At 42.0% G+C, this 14,307-nt stretch overlaps 1 protein-coding gene across 3 annotated transcripts in view; it reads left to right on the top strand.

Annotated features, from left to right (window-relative positions):
• Window positions 1-14,307, top strand: part of RALY (RALY heterogeneous nuclear ribonucleoprotein) — a 384,646-nt gene that overhangs the window by 334,071 nt on the left and 36,268 nt on the right. For all 3 annotated transcript variants that reach the window (XM_060230996.1, XM_060230995.1, XM_060230994.1), the window contains one exon: window positions 8,382-8,454. In XM_060230996.1, coding sequence (XP_060086979.1) covers window positions 8,382-8,454 — 73 coding nt within the window. The remainder of the gene's footprint in view (window positions 1-8,381; window positions 8,455-14,307) is intronic.

Below are 14,307 nucleotides of genomic sequence, written 5' to 3'. Positions count from 1 at the left end.
CAAGGTTGCAAAGGAATTTAAAAACATACATCATAAAATTGCATCCTAAAAGCATTTAAAATCACCAAAAAACATATCAAGAAAACCAGAATTTAAATACAAAAACCTAAAAATGATCAAAACATCGGACAGGAAAAACAATCCCTGAGGGAATGCCAAATGAAATAAAACACACAAAAAAAGATCCCCACTGGCCTAAGGTGGCAACAGATGGGGACAGGCTTTATCTTGCGTTGGCGTTTTTGCGTGGCAACAAGAAACTGGTTTTTGGCGGTTTCTGTTTACCGCGCAAAAACGCTGATGCAAAATGAAGCCTCGGGACAGATAGTGGGAAATTGGAAGGACGCTGCACTGAAAAGAGGAATGTCAGAGTGGTGTAGGGTGAGTGGGAAATCGGTCATTGTTTCCCCTGTGGAAAGTGGACTCTATGACCTTGTACTCCACCGAGGTCTCTGTCCTGCCCAAGCTCCATCCCCAAATCTCCTGGAGTTTTCCAACCTGGATCTGGCAACCCTATCCCTCCTCCAGCCAAGTCTCAGGGATAAATGCCAGGTCAGCCCTCTCATCCAGGAGTAAAGCCCAGATGGCTGCTGTTTTTTTTCCTGTGAATGACTGACCTGGCATGCAGCAGCAGGATTTTACAGGCTTGTGAGGTTTTGATATGGTTACCAACATCACTTGGGCGGAAGAAGAGCCAGGAAGGGCAACAGCATGTAGATGTATGTCTGTTGTTCAGCAGAGAAAGTCCTTTGATTAGGAATTCTGAGGAGAGCCCATAGTTTAAATACAGCACACAGACTTTGCATGCATAAAACCATGGGCTGAATCTTGGGGCCCCCAAGTGAGAGGATATGTACAAAAAACTGTGCCAGAAAACTTCAGGAGAACTAATAGGGCTGTTTGCAAGTTAGTCTAGGGACAGAAAACACAAGTGGAAGGAAGCAAGGTTGTACCTGGTGTTCCAGCTCCCACATGCATTCACTCTAATATATAAGTGCCTGTTGTGTATGCTTGTATCCAGGATTGTGGGATCCTGTACTTGCCAGGATTTTGGAATGTGCAGATAAGGCTATATGTATGAGTTATAGTAAACATGATCACACTTCCAACTGTGTGAATTTGCTCTCCTTTAGCTAAAATAGCTAGAGAAACCTACAAGTTAAGATCACAGTCTTAGCAGATGTAACAACATTTACTGGTGTTTCATAGGAAAGACAAAGGGCTTGTTACCACAGCCACTTCCTATCCTGAAGCAGGATTGCAAGGAGCACACCTAGTCAGTCTGGTGTAGTGGTTAAGTGCATGGATTCTTATCTGGGAGATTCCCCACTTCTCTGCATGCACTTGCTGATGTGACCTTGGGTCAGCCACAAGTTCTCTCAAGGCTGCTCTGCTCAAGAGCAGTTCTGTGAGAGCTCTCTCAGCCCCATCTACCCCACAAGGTGTCTGTTGTGGGGAGGGGAAGGTAAAGGAGATTTGTAAGCTGCTCTGAGACTCCTTCGGCTAGTGAAAGGCAGGGTATAAATTCAGTTTCTTCTTCTTTTTCTTCAAAATGAAGAAATTATAGTAAACATGATCACACTTCCTACTCTGGGAGGTATTGTGAGGTATTTGTGAGTTTCCTGCATTGTGCTGGGGGTTGGACTAGATCAGGGGTGGCCAACGGTAGCTCTCCAGATTTTTTTTGCCTACAATTCCCATCAGCCCCAGCCAGCATGGCCAATGGCTGGGGTTGATGGGAGTTGTAGGCAAAAAACATCTGGAGAGCTACCATTGGCCACCCCTGGACTATATGACCCTGGAGGTCTCTTCCAACTCTATAATTGTGATGGGAACCTTCCTCCCCCCAAGAACATCTGGTGCTGCCAATCTGACTGCAGTTCTTATGATGATCCTGCAATGATAACTATCAGGGAACTAAAGCTCCTTTCCAATGTCCTGTATATGTAACCTAAATGTGCCCAAAGGGAACAACTAGATAAACAGCATTTACACCAAGCAATATGTCATATATTGCTGCACAGTTCCCTTCCCTTTATGCAACGAGAACAGCTCTGAGTAGCCTGCAGTCTGGAAGGCATCATGTTGGCCTTGGGTATAAAATAATGTGGCTATCACTCATTAGTAGAGCCTCCATTTTGCTTGCAGATGATCCCAGGTTCTGGTATGTCCAGCTGAAAGGATCAGGTAGTAGGTGATGTGGAAGACCTCTAGCTGAGACTCTGGAGACCTGCTGCCAGTCAGAATAGAGAATACTGAAACTGATAGACCAATGGTCTGACTCAGCATAAGGCAGCTTCATACCTTCAGTGCATTTCTGTATTTTGCCCAGTACATTTTGATCACGGACCTTACACACGTATTGCAAATCATAGCTGCTGACATATTGTAGTGTTTAAGGCAGCCCATGTAGAAGAGTGACAGAGCTTATACTCATATTACCTGTTTGCCTAAAACGAACTGTTTTTAGCTGCAACCTTTTTGTGCAATGCTTTGAAATGCCACCTGCTGAGAAGCTCTTGTTGCCAGGTATAAACTGAGAATTGTTGTTGAAGATAGTGTTTTCAATCAGAAATTGGCATTTTTGATCTCCCTGTAGGTGGTGGCAAAATGGAAGGCAACAGGAGTGCTAGACACACCTGTACAGAGGCACAAAACCTATTTCCACCCTGTGCAAATCTGGTGTAACAATCTGAAATGAGAATGTGAACATTTTGACATCTCTCTTTTTTTTTAAGGGTTGATGTTGTTATTTAGTTAGTGGCAATCTATTTTCAGGTTCTTCAAAACAACCCACACTGTTTTCTACATGTCACCATCTCCTTCTGCAAAGCTGGAGAACTGAAATACAGCTCCCTCTGCCACTTCTGGGCTAGGTGGCATGGGCATGTGTGTCATTTGTTTCCTCTTTAGTTGATCACTGATTATTGGCAGCTGATGGCATTGAAAAGCAATGGCTTGGATAGGATTCTTCAGTTGTTTCCAACAATAAAAGGGTATTTCCATTAGAAGAAAAGGAGAAATTTTTGCCAATCCTTTCTCCTACTTTTGCCCTCTGAGGATCCCTGACCCCCATCCCCAGAACAAAATTCTGTAGGGATCAGTGGGCTGCAGCAGGAAGGCTGCAGCAGGATTCAGGCCATCATGTTTGAGATGATACAACAATTCTAGGCAATGTCTCTATGGGCCATTCATAGAATCATAGAGTTGGAAGGTACCTCCAGGGTCATCTAGTCCAACCCCCTGCACAATGCAGGAAACTCACAAGTACTCCCCTCTGCCAAATTCACAGGATCTGCATTGCTGTCAGATGGCTATCTAGCCTCTGTTTAAAAACCTCCAAGGAAGGAGAGCCCACCACCTCCCAAGGAAGCCTGTTTCACTAAGGAATCGCTCTAACCATCAGGAAGTTCTTCCTAATGTTGAGCCGGATTTAATTTCTTGATTTAATTTCAACCCATTGGTTCTGATCCTACCTTCTGGGGCCACAGAAAACAATTCCATGCCATCCTCTATATGACAGTCCTTCAAGTACTTGATGGTGATCATATCACCTCTCAGCCGCCTCCTCTCCAGGCTAAACATCCCCAGCTCCTTCAACCTTTCCTCATAGGACTTGGTCTCCAGACCCCTCACCAGCTTTGTTGCCCTCCTCTGGACACATTCCAGCTTGTCTATATCCTTCTTAAAATGTGGTGCCCAAAAGTGAACACAATACTCCAGGTGAGGTCTTACTAGGGCAGAGGAAAGTGATACCATCACTTCACATGATCTGGTCACTATACTTCTGTTGATACAGCCCAAAATTGCATTTGCCTTTTTAGCCACTGCATCACACTGTTGACTCATGTTCTGCGTATGATCCACTAAGACCCCTAAATCCTTTTTGCACATACTACTGCTAAGACAAGTCTCTCCCATCCTATAACCATGCAATCATTAGAGATGCCTCCAAAACTCATATTCACCCCATGCTTGGAACATGAGCATCAACACATTGGAATGCTTACCTTTAGGTGCTGCCTATTTATCATGGGAGCGGATAGTGATACCCTTTGTGTTACTGTGCCCTATCATCTTCCCTGAAAGGCTGGCTGGCACTGCTTATTGCATGTGAAAGTAGGGGACCATAGTCTCCACCTTTTTATTCCTCCATACTGCACTATTTCACAATGTCTGCAAGTAAAGTATGTGTAGAGACTCAGACCACTGAACAGCTCAAGCAACCAGGACCCACATAGTCTTTTAATAAATCAGAAAGCCTTCTGAATACCACTGAAATAGTGAAATGATTGGCAGAAATTAGAAACACTGAGCACAAAAACTCCAACCATGATTATCCTGTTCCCAGCACTGTATCACACATGTCTGCTAATGTTGAGTCACTCTTTCTGCCTCAGCCCATCCCACATCCCACTGCTTGGGAAACTGAAACCAAACAGCAGGGCACCAGAAGAATTCTTGGACTGGAAGCCCTGCACATGAAGGCAGCTGGGTGACCTTGGATCAGTCACAGCTCTCAGAGCTCTGTCAGCCCCCCAAAAATTAAGTCTAGCTCACCACCTAGTGATGCACAATGCTAAAAGAGTTAGAACTTAAGACTGCCAGACAGTCTTTGGATCTCCTGGCTATAGCACACATAATGCCGTATGATAATTAATTGATTAATTCTGAACAGTTCTGCTATTTATGGATGGATGTTGTTTAGATCATATGTACATTTTCAGTTGGACATCCCTATTTGTTAATAGTGACTGAAAACCCTATGAAGTAATACTGGTACATCCAGAGGCCTTTCTGAGTTATGGGGATGTAATTTGAAAGCATTCTTCAGGATCTGCAGCTTCCTTTAGGACATTTGTGTGTCTTGTTGCAATAATACCAGGGACTATGAAATAGTTACAACAGTCCAGTTATGACATAAAAATTCAGTCTACAGTCATTCTCTAGGAATAAATGATGATTTGTGGTAGTTATTTTCTCATACAAAACCAGAACTTAGGGGGAAAAGTGGTAGCTCATCTATTTAGTTGGTGTCCCAAAGCCAAGGTTGGCTCTTTAATGTTCAGAAGACAAATAATATGCAATTCTTTTTCTCTTTCTGTTATCAAATGGAGAAGCACTCAGGCCTCTGTGCTGATTGGTTGCTAAGGGAGTGGTTGAAAGAGCATGCTGTGATTAGAGGTCACTGAAAAGAATCCCCTTCACTGGCCTTCCCTTCCTTCAAGCCCTCATTCAGAAAAATAAAAACATTCATTCATTTATTAATTAGATTTCTATCCTGCCCTCCCTGCCGAAGCAGGCTCAGGGCGGCTCACAACAATAAAACATTTACAATTCTAAACTTTAACAGTTAAGATATTGAACAGATAAACAGTAAACAATTAAAACAGATTAAAGCAATTTGGTGCTAGTGTCAAACAAATGTAAGCTTTTATCGTTAAGCAAATGATGGGACACATAGCTGTGCAAGGCACGTCAGCCCACCTTGGTATCTATTTTCTGGTCTGTGCAGTCAAAGAAGTCCTGGTAAATGTATATAATCCACCCAACTTATTTCTTGGGATGATCCCAAATTCTGTGACAACTAATTTCAAAAGAGATTTCCTTTATGGCTTCCCCACACTCAGAATGAAACAGCTGGCATGCTTTTCCTTGGGCATATTAATGAAATTCAGTAGAAATGTTGTTGGTTTTGCATCAATTGCATGTAAATGGTATCTGTTCCTCATAGGACATAAAAAGGCATTAAAAAGCCATATACAAAAAGATACAAAAAGTGGGAAACTAAGCAATGAAAACAGGCAAGCTGAAAATGTTCTTCACAGCAATTCCCCCAAATTAAGACAACCAAAAATACACATGGGTACATTTCTCCTTATTTCCCATACTCACCCATGAATATATCAATATATATGGAATTCAATAACTGAGCTAAGAAAGCAGATAGGGAATAACTAAGGGACACAGAGAATAAAGAAACAGCTACAGGGTGACTCATGGAGATGCACAGAGAGAGAGATGCAGGATTGTTTAATGAAAGATTTTTCTGTATCACTACTGCCTTTTACTCAGCTTATTGCAAACCTCACATGAAACAGTGGAAGTACCTTTGAGGTAAAATAGCCTGCCTTTTCAACTATGTTCTTATTGCGCAGCTGAGAGAGTACTTGCTGAGAGAGTTCTTGAAATGTGTCTTGACCTGAATAGAGAAAGTTCCTTCCAAAGAATTGCCAAAGTTTCAATTCTTGTGTGCATTATAGCATGCTTTGAGACAGTATTGCCTTGTGGACTGAGGAGCAGGTAGATTTCTACACTATAGCCTAACTCCATGACACACCCAAGTCCACAGAACTTCCTGTCCCTGTCCAGGAGCCTGACAAGTCCCTTTTGGCTGTGCCAGTTACAGAATCTGTGATACAAGGTAGCCACTCACAAATGAGATATGAACCCTGGGATCTTTCTCCTCTGTGATCCCATCTTTGCAGTGCTTCACCCAAAATGGATCTCTTCAAGCTTCTCTAACCCTGCAGTTCTTCCCTGTTGTGGCATTGGCATCTCCAATTCAATGTGTCTGTTTTGGCTTTGAAAGAAAGGACATTGTCATTTTTGATGCTATATCTTTGTGCTGGCAATGTCCCAAAGTTTTCAAGGGAGCAGCAAGGACCATGTGGAGTGCTTTGTCAAGCATATGAACATTTTCCCTGCCTCCAGCTAGAAAAAGCAGGACAGGAGGGTTCTTCACCTTTCCTTATGCCTCATTTCTATCTAGCAGTGTCTTTGTAGTTGTAGTTACTTTGTTCTGTTTTCATGCAGACAATGAAAATTGGTCACGCTGCTTTGTCCTCACGTTTCACACACTCCCTTCCATATGAAGGTTTAGGTCAGAGATTTTCTCAGCAGATCAGAAAAATCTCATTCTTCCCCATTCCTGGAATTGAAAACTGTCCATGAGATCACATCAGGCGACTTCAGACATGCTTCTGCATCCAGCACATCTCTTAGCATGGACTGAATGGAAGATGGCACCAAGGAACATGACAAACCTATGTGCCCAGTATTGGGCATTTATATTCTGCTAGGAAGGAAGCAACTTGTAATTATAAACTAGAGGTATAGTTTTGTAAAATGCTGAATTCTTCTTGAACCAGTCTTATCAAAGGATGTGCTGACTGCGTTTTAAGCATTTCATATTTGTGTATGTGCACGATAAAATTTCCAAATGAGATGCTAATGGTTTTGTACTTGCAATGATGACTGGGGAGGAGCCATGGCTAAGTGGTAGAGCTGGTTGAATTCCCCAGCACTTCCAATTAAGAGAATGTAGTAAGTGATATAAAACACCTCTGCCTGAGGTCCTGGGGAGCCATTTCCTGTCAGAGTAGACCCTACTGACCTTGACAGAGCCATGAACTGACTCAGTACAAGGCAGTATTAGGTGTGTTCATAGAACTACTGCCATATAGCAGTGGCATTCTAGCAAACAGGGTCAAGGACTTAATTGAGTATTGAAAGCAGAAGGTAATTTGAACAGTATAAAAATCAATCAGAGGATCTCAACATGGCAGTAAGGAGTGTAATTCCATGGGTAACACCTTCCTGTGTCCAAATTAAGCTTTAATCAGGAGGTTAATCAGCTGAAATTGTATCTGATTAATCAGTGGTAATCTGTTTAAATTGTTGGGTGCACATTTTAACCCATGTGGGACATTCCCATTTTTTAAAAGTTTGCTTTGGTTACAGCATGCTACTGTACTGAACACAGGAGAAAATGTTGCAAGTACCTTTTTCTCCTAAGAGTGAAGGTTGTACAGCTCTAATATTTGTCAAGCGTAGAGATCAAGACAGACCTCTGAACATTTGTATTCTTTTCCCTCTCTCTTACCATTCATCTTCCTTTTCCTTTATGAAAGGATTAGTATTATGCCTGCATTCATACTAACCCTGATGACCAGAGGTAAGGCCACATAAGCCAGTGAGGTGTCTCTAGCTTCTTAACCAGGAGTTGTTTGATGCTTCAGAATCTCCTTAGGTTAATGGCACAAAAGTATTTTATATTGCTGATTAATTGATTTAAAGGACAGATGATTAATCTTCTGAGAGACCTAGCTGACCCCAGCATAAAACAAGTAAACTAAATAGACCTTTTGTATCTGCTACTTTTCACAAACAGGAAAAGGCCAGTATTCATTTGCATATGTTGATTTATCTAAAAGGTTTATAAGTAGTCATTGCCTAGTGTTAAATGTACACCAAAAAGGCTACATTTAATTTTTTAAAAACTCTAGTGCCCAGAACAATTAAAAATTGTCCATAACAATCGGTATCAGGGACAGAAAGTGAACAGAACAGTACTGATGCCTAATTGCTGTTCATTGCAGATATAAACATGGCTGGAGAACCAAAACCCAACAGACCCAAAGGGCTGAAAAGAACAGCATCTGCCTTGTACAGGTAGGTTCAGTGGCTGAGACTTCTGCTTCTTGAGGTGAATTATTAGCCCTGTTTGTATACTGAAGGGGGCGGGGATTCCAAGGACACACTCCATCTCAGGGCAAGGCTCTTTGCTTGAGGCTCTCTCAAGCACCCAGTACTTGAGATGTGGTTATGTAAATAGTTTTAGGCAGCACAGAACAACGAATGGGCCATCTCATGCACTCACAGAAATGTGACATCTAGGAGGTGATAGAGATTGGGGATGCCTAATTCTAGGTAGTATCTCTTCTTGGGCGATCCACAAAGGGTGGGCAGACGAAGGAAATAAATACCCTTGACACAAAGGGAACAAGGGCATTGTTGCTGGTTTTATCTGTAGGAAGGAGCTCTTACTTCTGGGCTCCATCTTAATCGTTGTCATTACCATGTGGAACTAACAAAGGACAGGCAGCCCAGACCAAGGCTTTACAGTAATAGGAAGCTTTTATTTATTTATTTTGATTGGTATCCTGCCCTCCCCACCGAGGCAGGCTCAGGGTGGCTCACATATGCTAATGTGTATACATGAGTAAAACATATAATAAAAACAATAAAAACAATTTAAAACATAAAACATAGAAATTAACATTTCAGGTGCTATGATCTCAAATTATGTTGCCTTGCTAGTCCAGCTAGGTGTTCTCCACAAAGCAAATCTTAGTGGTCCAGATGTTCTATATAGAGCAGATTGCAAGAGGTGATCCAGATATTTTCAGAGACTGTAGTAGCCAGCAGTCTAAATTGTGAATGCCTGGTGGAAGAGTACCATCTTACAGGCCCTGCGGAGTAGTGTCACTTTTAAGTTTAAAGAGCCTGCCTTAGAATAAGACCAGCTAAAGCACAGGCAGGGCTGAGGAACAGAGGACTGCATCTTTGCACCTTTTCTCTTCATTCTTTGCTTACTCTATTGCTGTCCAGAGTAAGTGTGTAGCCTTTTCTTTTTCAATAATTTTTTTATATATATTAAATGCTAGTAGTTGCTTTCCATATCACATAGACTAGTGGTCCCCAACCTTTTTGGCACCAGGGACTGGCAGGGTGGGAGAAATGCAGGGTGGGGGGACTGAATTTTGCCTCCCCCCTGCACCGCGCAGCCTCGCTACTCCACCCCCTCCTCCTCCTCCTGCGTCACCTCCTCCTCCCTCCGTGTTTATTATGTTAAGCCAGGGGAAGCGTCTTCCCATCTCTTTAAAAGCTCACCTCCCCCCCCCCCGCGGCAGCAGCAGCAAGCAATCTGTTAAACAAGTGGCTTGTTCAGTGGTCGCTCGCTGCTGCTGCTGGTTGCCCCCATGGACCAGCTGCTGCCGCAGGGAGAGAAGTGAGCTTTTAAAGAGCTGGGAAGGCACTCTCCACAGCTTAACCTAATAAACACAGAGGGAGGAGGAGGTGATGCTGGAGGGGGAGAAGGCTGTGGGGCACCACGGGGGGCGGAGTGGGCAGCTCGGCTGGCGACCCAGTTGCTGATGGGCCATGGACCGGTACCAGTCTGGGAACCGCTGGTTGGGGACCGCTGACATAGACCATAGACTTCCGCCATTCCAGCATGCCATCTAAAACTGATGCTAAGGGTAGGAATGTGGCTGGGCACTAGGTTGCTATTTCTTCAGGAGTGCACAATTGTCAGAAGTCATCTCTATGGTAACTAGTAGTTAGTATTATTCAGATTTGTATTTTGGAAATGGGTTGTATATCAGTATTTCAGTCCCCCCCCTCCCCCAATACCATTTTGGAATTCTGACTCAGATTTTTGTTTCTGAAAATTTTCAGGGCTGGCTTGGTGAAGGACAAGCTCATCTCAGCCTTGTATCGCCCAGTGAGGGATACACTCAGCTTAGGCTCCTTCACCCAGAATGGCAAAAGTGCCTGGCTCAAGTTTGCTTACCCACCATGGCCAGGGTTGCACCCAGCAAGGGATGTGCCCAATGTGGGCTCACTCACCCTCTGTGTTGCAGGACAGGCTCCACCCAGCCAGGCTGCACTTGCCTGATGTACCCAGCCTTGCTCCCATTTCACAGTAACCAACATGCTTAGCTTCGTCAAGCCTCACAGCATGAGGATGGCTAGGCAACCTTGTTCTCCCTTCCCCACTACTTTGGGGGGAGGGCTTTTTCAGGGTCATTTTTTCCTCCCAGTCTACCCCTGCTCAAGATTGCTAGTGGTGGTCCATGTGAGTGCACATTTCTGCATGCAAATCATTCCTCTGGTATTAAAAAAAAACACCCTAGACATTAAAGAGAAACATTCAATCCTGATATGCTAGTTTTTGAATATTCAGAGATTTTTTAAAAAAAAATCCAGAAGTTTCAATCAGATAAGACCACATTTGTCTGAAGCTGTACAGCCCAGTCGCAGGTTACTTGCTTACATGATAACAATGATCACAATCATTGCTTGATGTTGCACTTGGGGAATGATGAACACGTGTGTATAACTTCACCATAAGAATACAAGCTTATGCTTTGTTAAGGTCCTAGTCCTCAGGACAGCAGAAATAACATTTAGAAATGAAGAGGCAGTCTCCAGGTCAAAAACAAAAAGGTTCTTCAAACAAGACTTCTGGCTTTCCTAGAGGACATTTTTGATAAAAACTTCTAAGCAGCATTTATGTCATTTCTCTCTGTAATGCAACCCCTGTTCAGCTCTTTAGGCAAAGCAAAAAAAGGAGTATTTTGGCACACCTAAGACAAATCTATATATACCACATCAAATACTTTTCAGACCCTGTCTTACTGTTGTTGTGAATGTGTGAAAAACAGAAGGGCAGGGTTAAATGTCCTTCTGAATTGATTGGTTGCCATGCAGGAAGCATGATTTACAACCACATTTCAATCTTCTTGAACTTCACAATGCATATGTGACTTCAGATTTATTATCACATAAGCTTTTATGGAGTGGAATACGTTCTTCTGACTCAATTCCAGGTTCTCAGGTGCATCTGAGAGTGGATTCAGATGGCTGTTTACTATATGCTAGCTGCTTATAAATGGACTTGGAAGAAACGGCATCCATTTAGCAATCTGGGAGAAGCAGGCCATGTTGTGAGGGAAATGTTGTCAAGGGTCATATGGAGGGTAATAAAATTTGCCTGTGTTCAAGTCAGATGCTTTCGATGACTAGATCCATTGTGACTGTAGTCACTCTGTAGCTATCTTCTGTCATTACAAATTTGTGCTCAAACCGCACATAAGTGGAGATTGTGCTATCTATAATAGGGCAATGTGCATATTTTCTAGCTTTGGTGCATACTAATGCATACTTTCTATAAGTCTGGTTTTCTGACTGTATGAACAAGAAGGTGGAAAATGCACATATTGCTCTATTCACACTGTACATATCAGGAGAGTCATTGGTGGCAAGATTTTCCCTTCTGTGTGATTTGAGCGCCAAAATTGTAACAATTAAAAGGGGCTAGTGTTGCTTTTGCAAGCAGTTTCTTCCTGGCAGACAGCCCAACCATAGACTTTCATCCTTGAAACACCTGGGGAATTTACCAGATTTGTGATATCTCTGGTTTGACTGTAGTCATCTTTTTCCTCAGCTAGACTAACAAAATTTGATACAAGTACGACAGCTAAAATGGGTGCCTTTATGTTAAATGTGTAAAAAAATGGTACGGAATGTATAATTAATGTAACAATACAATAAAGAAAATTATTGAAGGAGGAAAATTAACAAAGAAAGTGAGCAGAATTTTAAAAATGCTGATAGGAAAAATGATACACCAACGCATCTCTACCCTGATTTTCATTGATAGTTAGGATGGATAGTAAAGTAGGAGAGATTGATTAGTGGCATTATTAGGATTGTTGTGCAAAGTCTTCTAAGGTTAGAAGTGGTAACTTTATATTTGATGCTGCAGAACCAGTGTTGGGTGAAATGAGGGGAATTGTATTTTGTTGAGTTTTGGAATGGTTCAATTCTGAGAAATCTGTTGAGTAATTCTATAGAGTTTTTATCCTCTGCCCATCTCTGCTAATCAGTAACACTCTTGTCAACAATTTCTTCCACTCTGCCTCTTTCATTGTACTTTTACTTTAGGTAAATCTTAGCAGCCCTGTTCACCCAACTTGTGCAACTCTGGAAAAGCTCATCTGAAGATGAAAGAGAAGCAGCTGTTTCCCTGTGTGTTTTGGTGGCTCTTGGTGATGCTACCTTCAATCACCATAGATACATCAAACACTCTGATGTATCACTTGTGTTTTTAAGAGATGAAAAACAGGGTAATCATCTCTAATACAAAATAAGATGTTAAAATTGGGGGCCTTGAGAGGTACAAAGGGACTTTCTAGTAGAATTCACTGAGACATTAATACAACACAATGCATTACATAAGTTGTAACAAGCCAATGAAGTAGAATTTGATGGTCCACTGTTGCACAGAGAGGACTGTGTGTGCTTTTTATGAACTTATTTGATATTATGTAGCTGATAATAGATTCTTCAACTTCTTGACTTCCATTAAAAATGCATTCAGTTTAAGTCCTAAATAGCTTGGTCATGAAGAATACAAATTATATTTAATTTTGCACATTTTCTTTGAAAACCTAGAATATGTGTTTGTGTGTGTATGTGGGCGTGTGTGTATGCCAATAATCATATACTGTGTGCCAGAGTGGCTATTTGTCTTCAGATTTCAGAGCTAATAGTGTAATACCAAGTAAAATCATGCAGGAAATATTCTTTGCCTTTCTTTTGCTCCTTCTGGACCCTCCCCATGATGAATGGCTTGCTGACTGCTGCTCTCTGAGGTGAATGCGGAATTGCTCTTTTTCTCTCCTCTGACATGTGGTGGATCAAACGTTATTATTCCCACTTCTGTCTCTTCTCTCATGGAATGTCTCTTAATTTCATTTCGAAAATTACTTATTTGGTGCAATCTAATAGCAAAAGAAGGAGATGTCTGCAGCTCTGTTTAATTTGCTTGATTTATAGTGCAATCCTACACTGAGTAACTCCTCATAGGATTGCACTGTTTTTCACCCAGCAGAATCAGTGTGCTTGACACTGACTTTGGGTCACTTTGGTGTTGATTTATGTGTTTGTTTTGTCTTCCACAGAGCTTTGAGTACTTGCCCCCACCCTTCTTCTTGCTTGTATATACAACCAAGATTGTTATCTCAGGGTTATCCTGAGACAACATCCTTTTCTCAGCCGGAATAGCAAATTCAAGAGTGTTCCAGCCACATGTTCTACAGATCACTAGATATTTCTGGTGTCATCCTCCTACCATTGCATATGTTTGAAAACAAGAATGAAATTACAGTCACATTAATATATGGTCATAATCCAATTTGATGAAGAAATATAAGAATTAGTTAAATTCTTGTTATCTTAATATTTCTTCATCAAATTGGAATTAAGATAATTAAATATAATTTACAAAAAGTTGTGGTGGACACAGTGGAAATTGGGTCCAACAGAAGAAGCTGGTGGAAAAAAATCTCCCCTTCCTTCCACTCTAGTGGCCTCCTGCTTATCATGACATTCTTCCTGAGGTTGGAGGGCTCCCAAACAAAATACAGCACAAGCGGCTGCAGAGAAGAATTAAGAGAAATCACCTTCTTCTCTGACTAGCAGCTTGTGCTGTACAGGGCTTAATTTCACCCCAGTTCCCCTTCTTCATTGCAGTTCCATGTTACTATGGTACATATTGTCCCTGAGTATCTCCTGACCCTCAGCCAGATGACCTGTTAAATACATTTTGAGGCAGTAGGCCATATTTGTTTTTACAATGTTATTTTAGATCATTATTTAGGAAGAAAGTCTGTTAGGGCTTTTTTGTAACAGGAACTCCTTTGCATATTGGGCCACACACCCCTGATGTAGCCAATC

This window comes from Heteronotia binoei, chromosome 2 (genome assembly GCF_032191835.1).
Source record: "Heteronotia binoei isolate CCM8104 ecotype False Entrance Well chromosome 2, APGP_CSIRO_Hbin_v1, whole genome shotgun sequence".
NCBI lineage: Eukaryota > Metazoa > Chordata > Lepidosauria > Squamata > Gekkonidae > Heteronotia > Heteronotia binoei.
The sequence above is the reverse complement of the archived record's forward strand: the minus strand, read 5'-3'. Positions and strand labels throughout refer to the sequence as shown.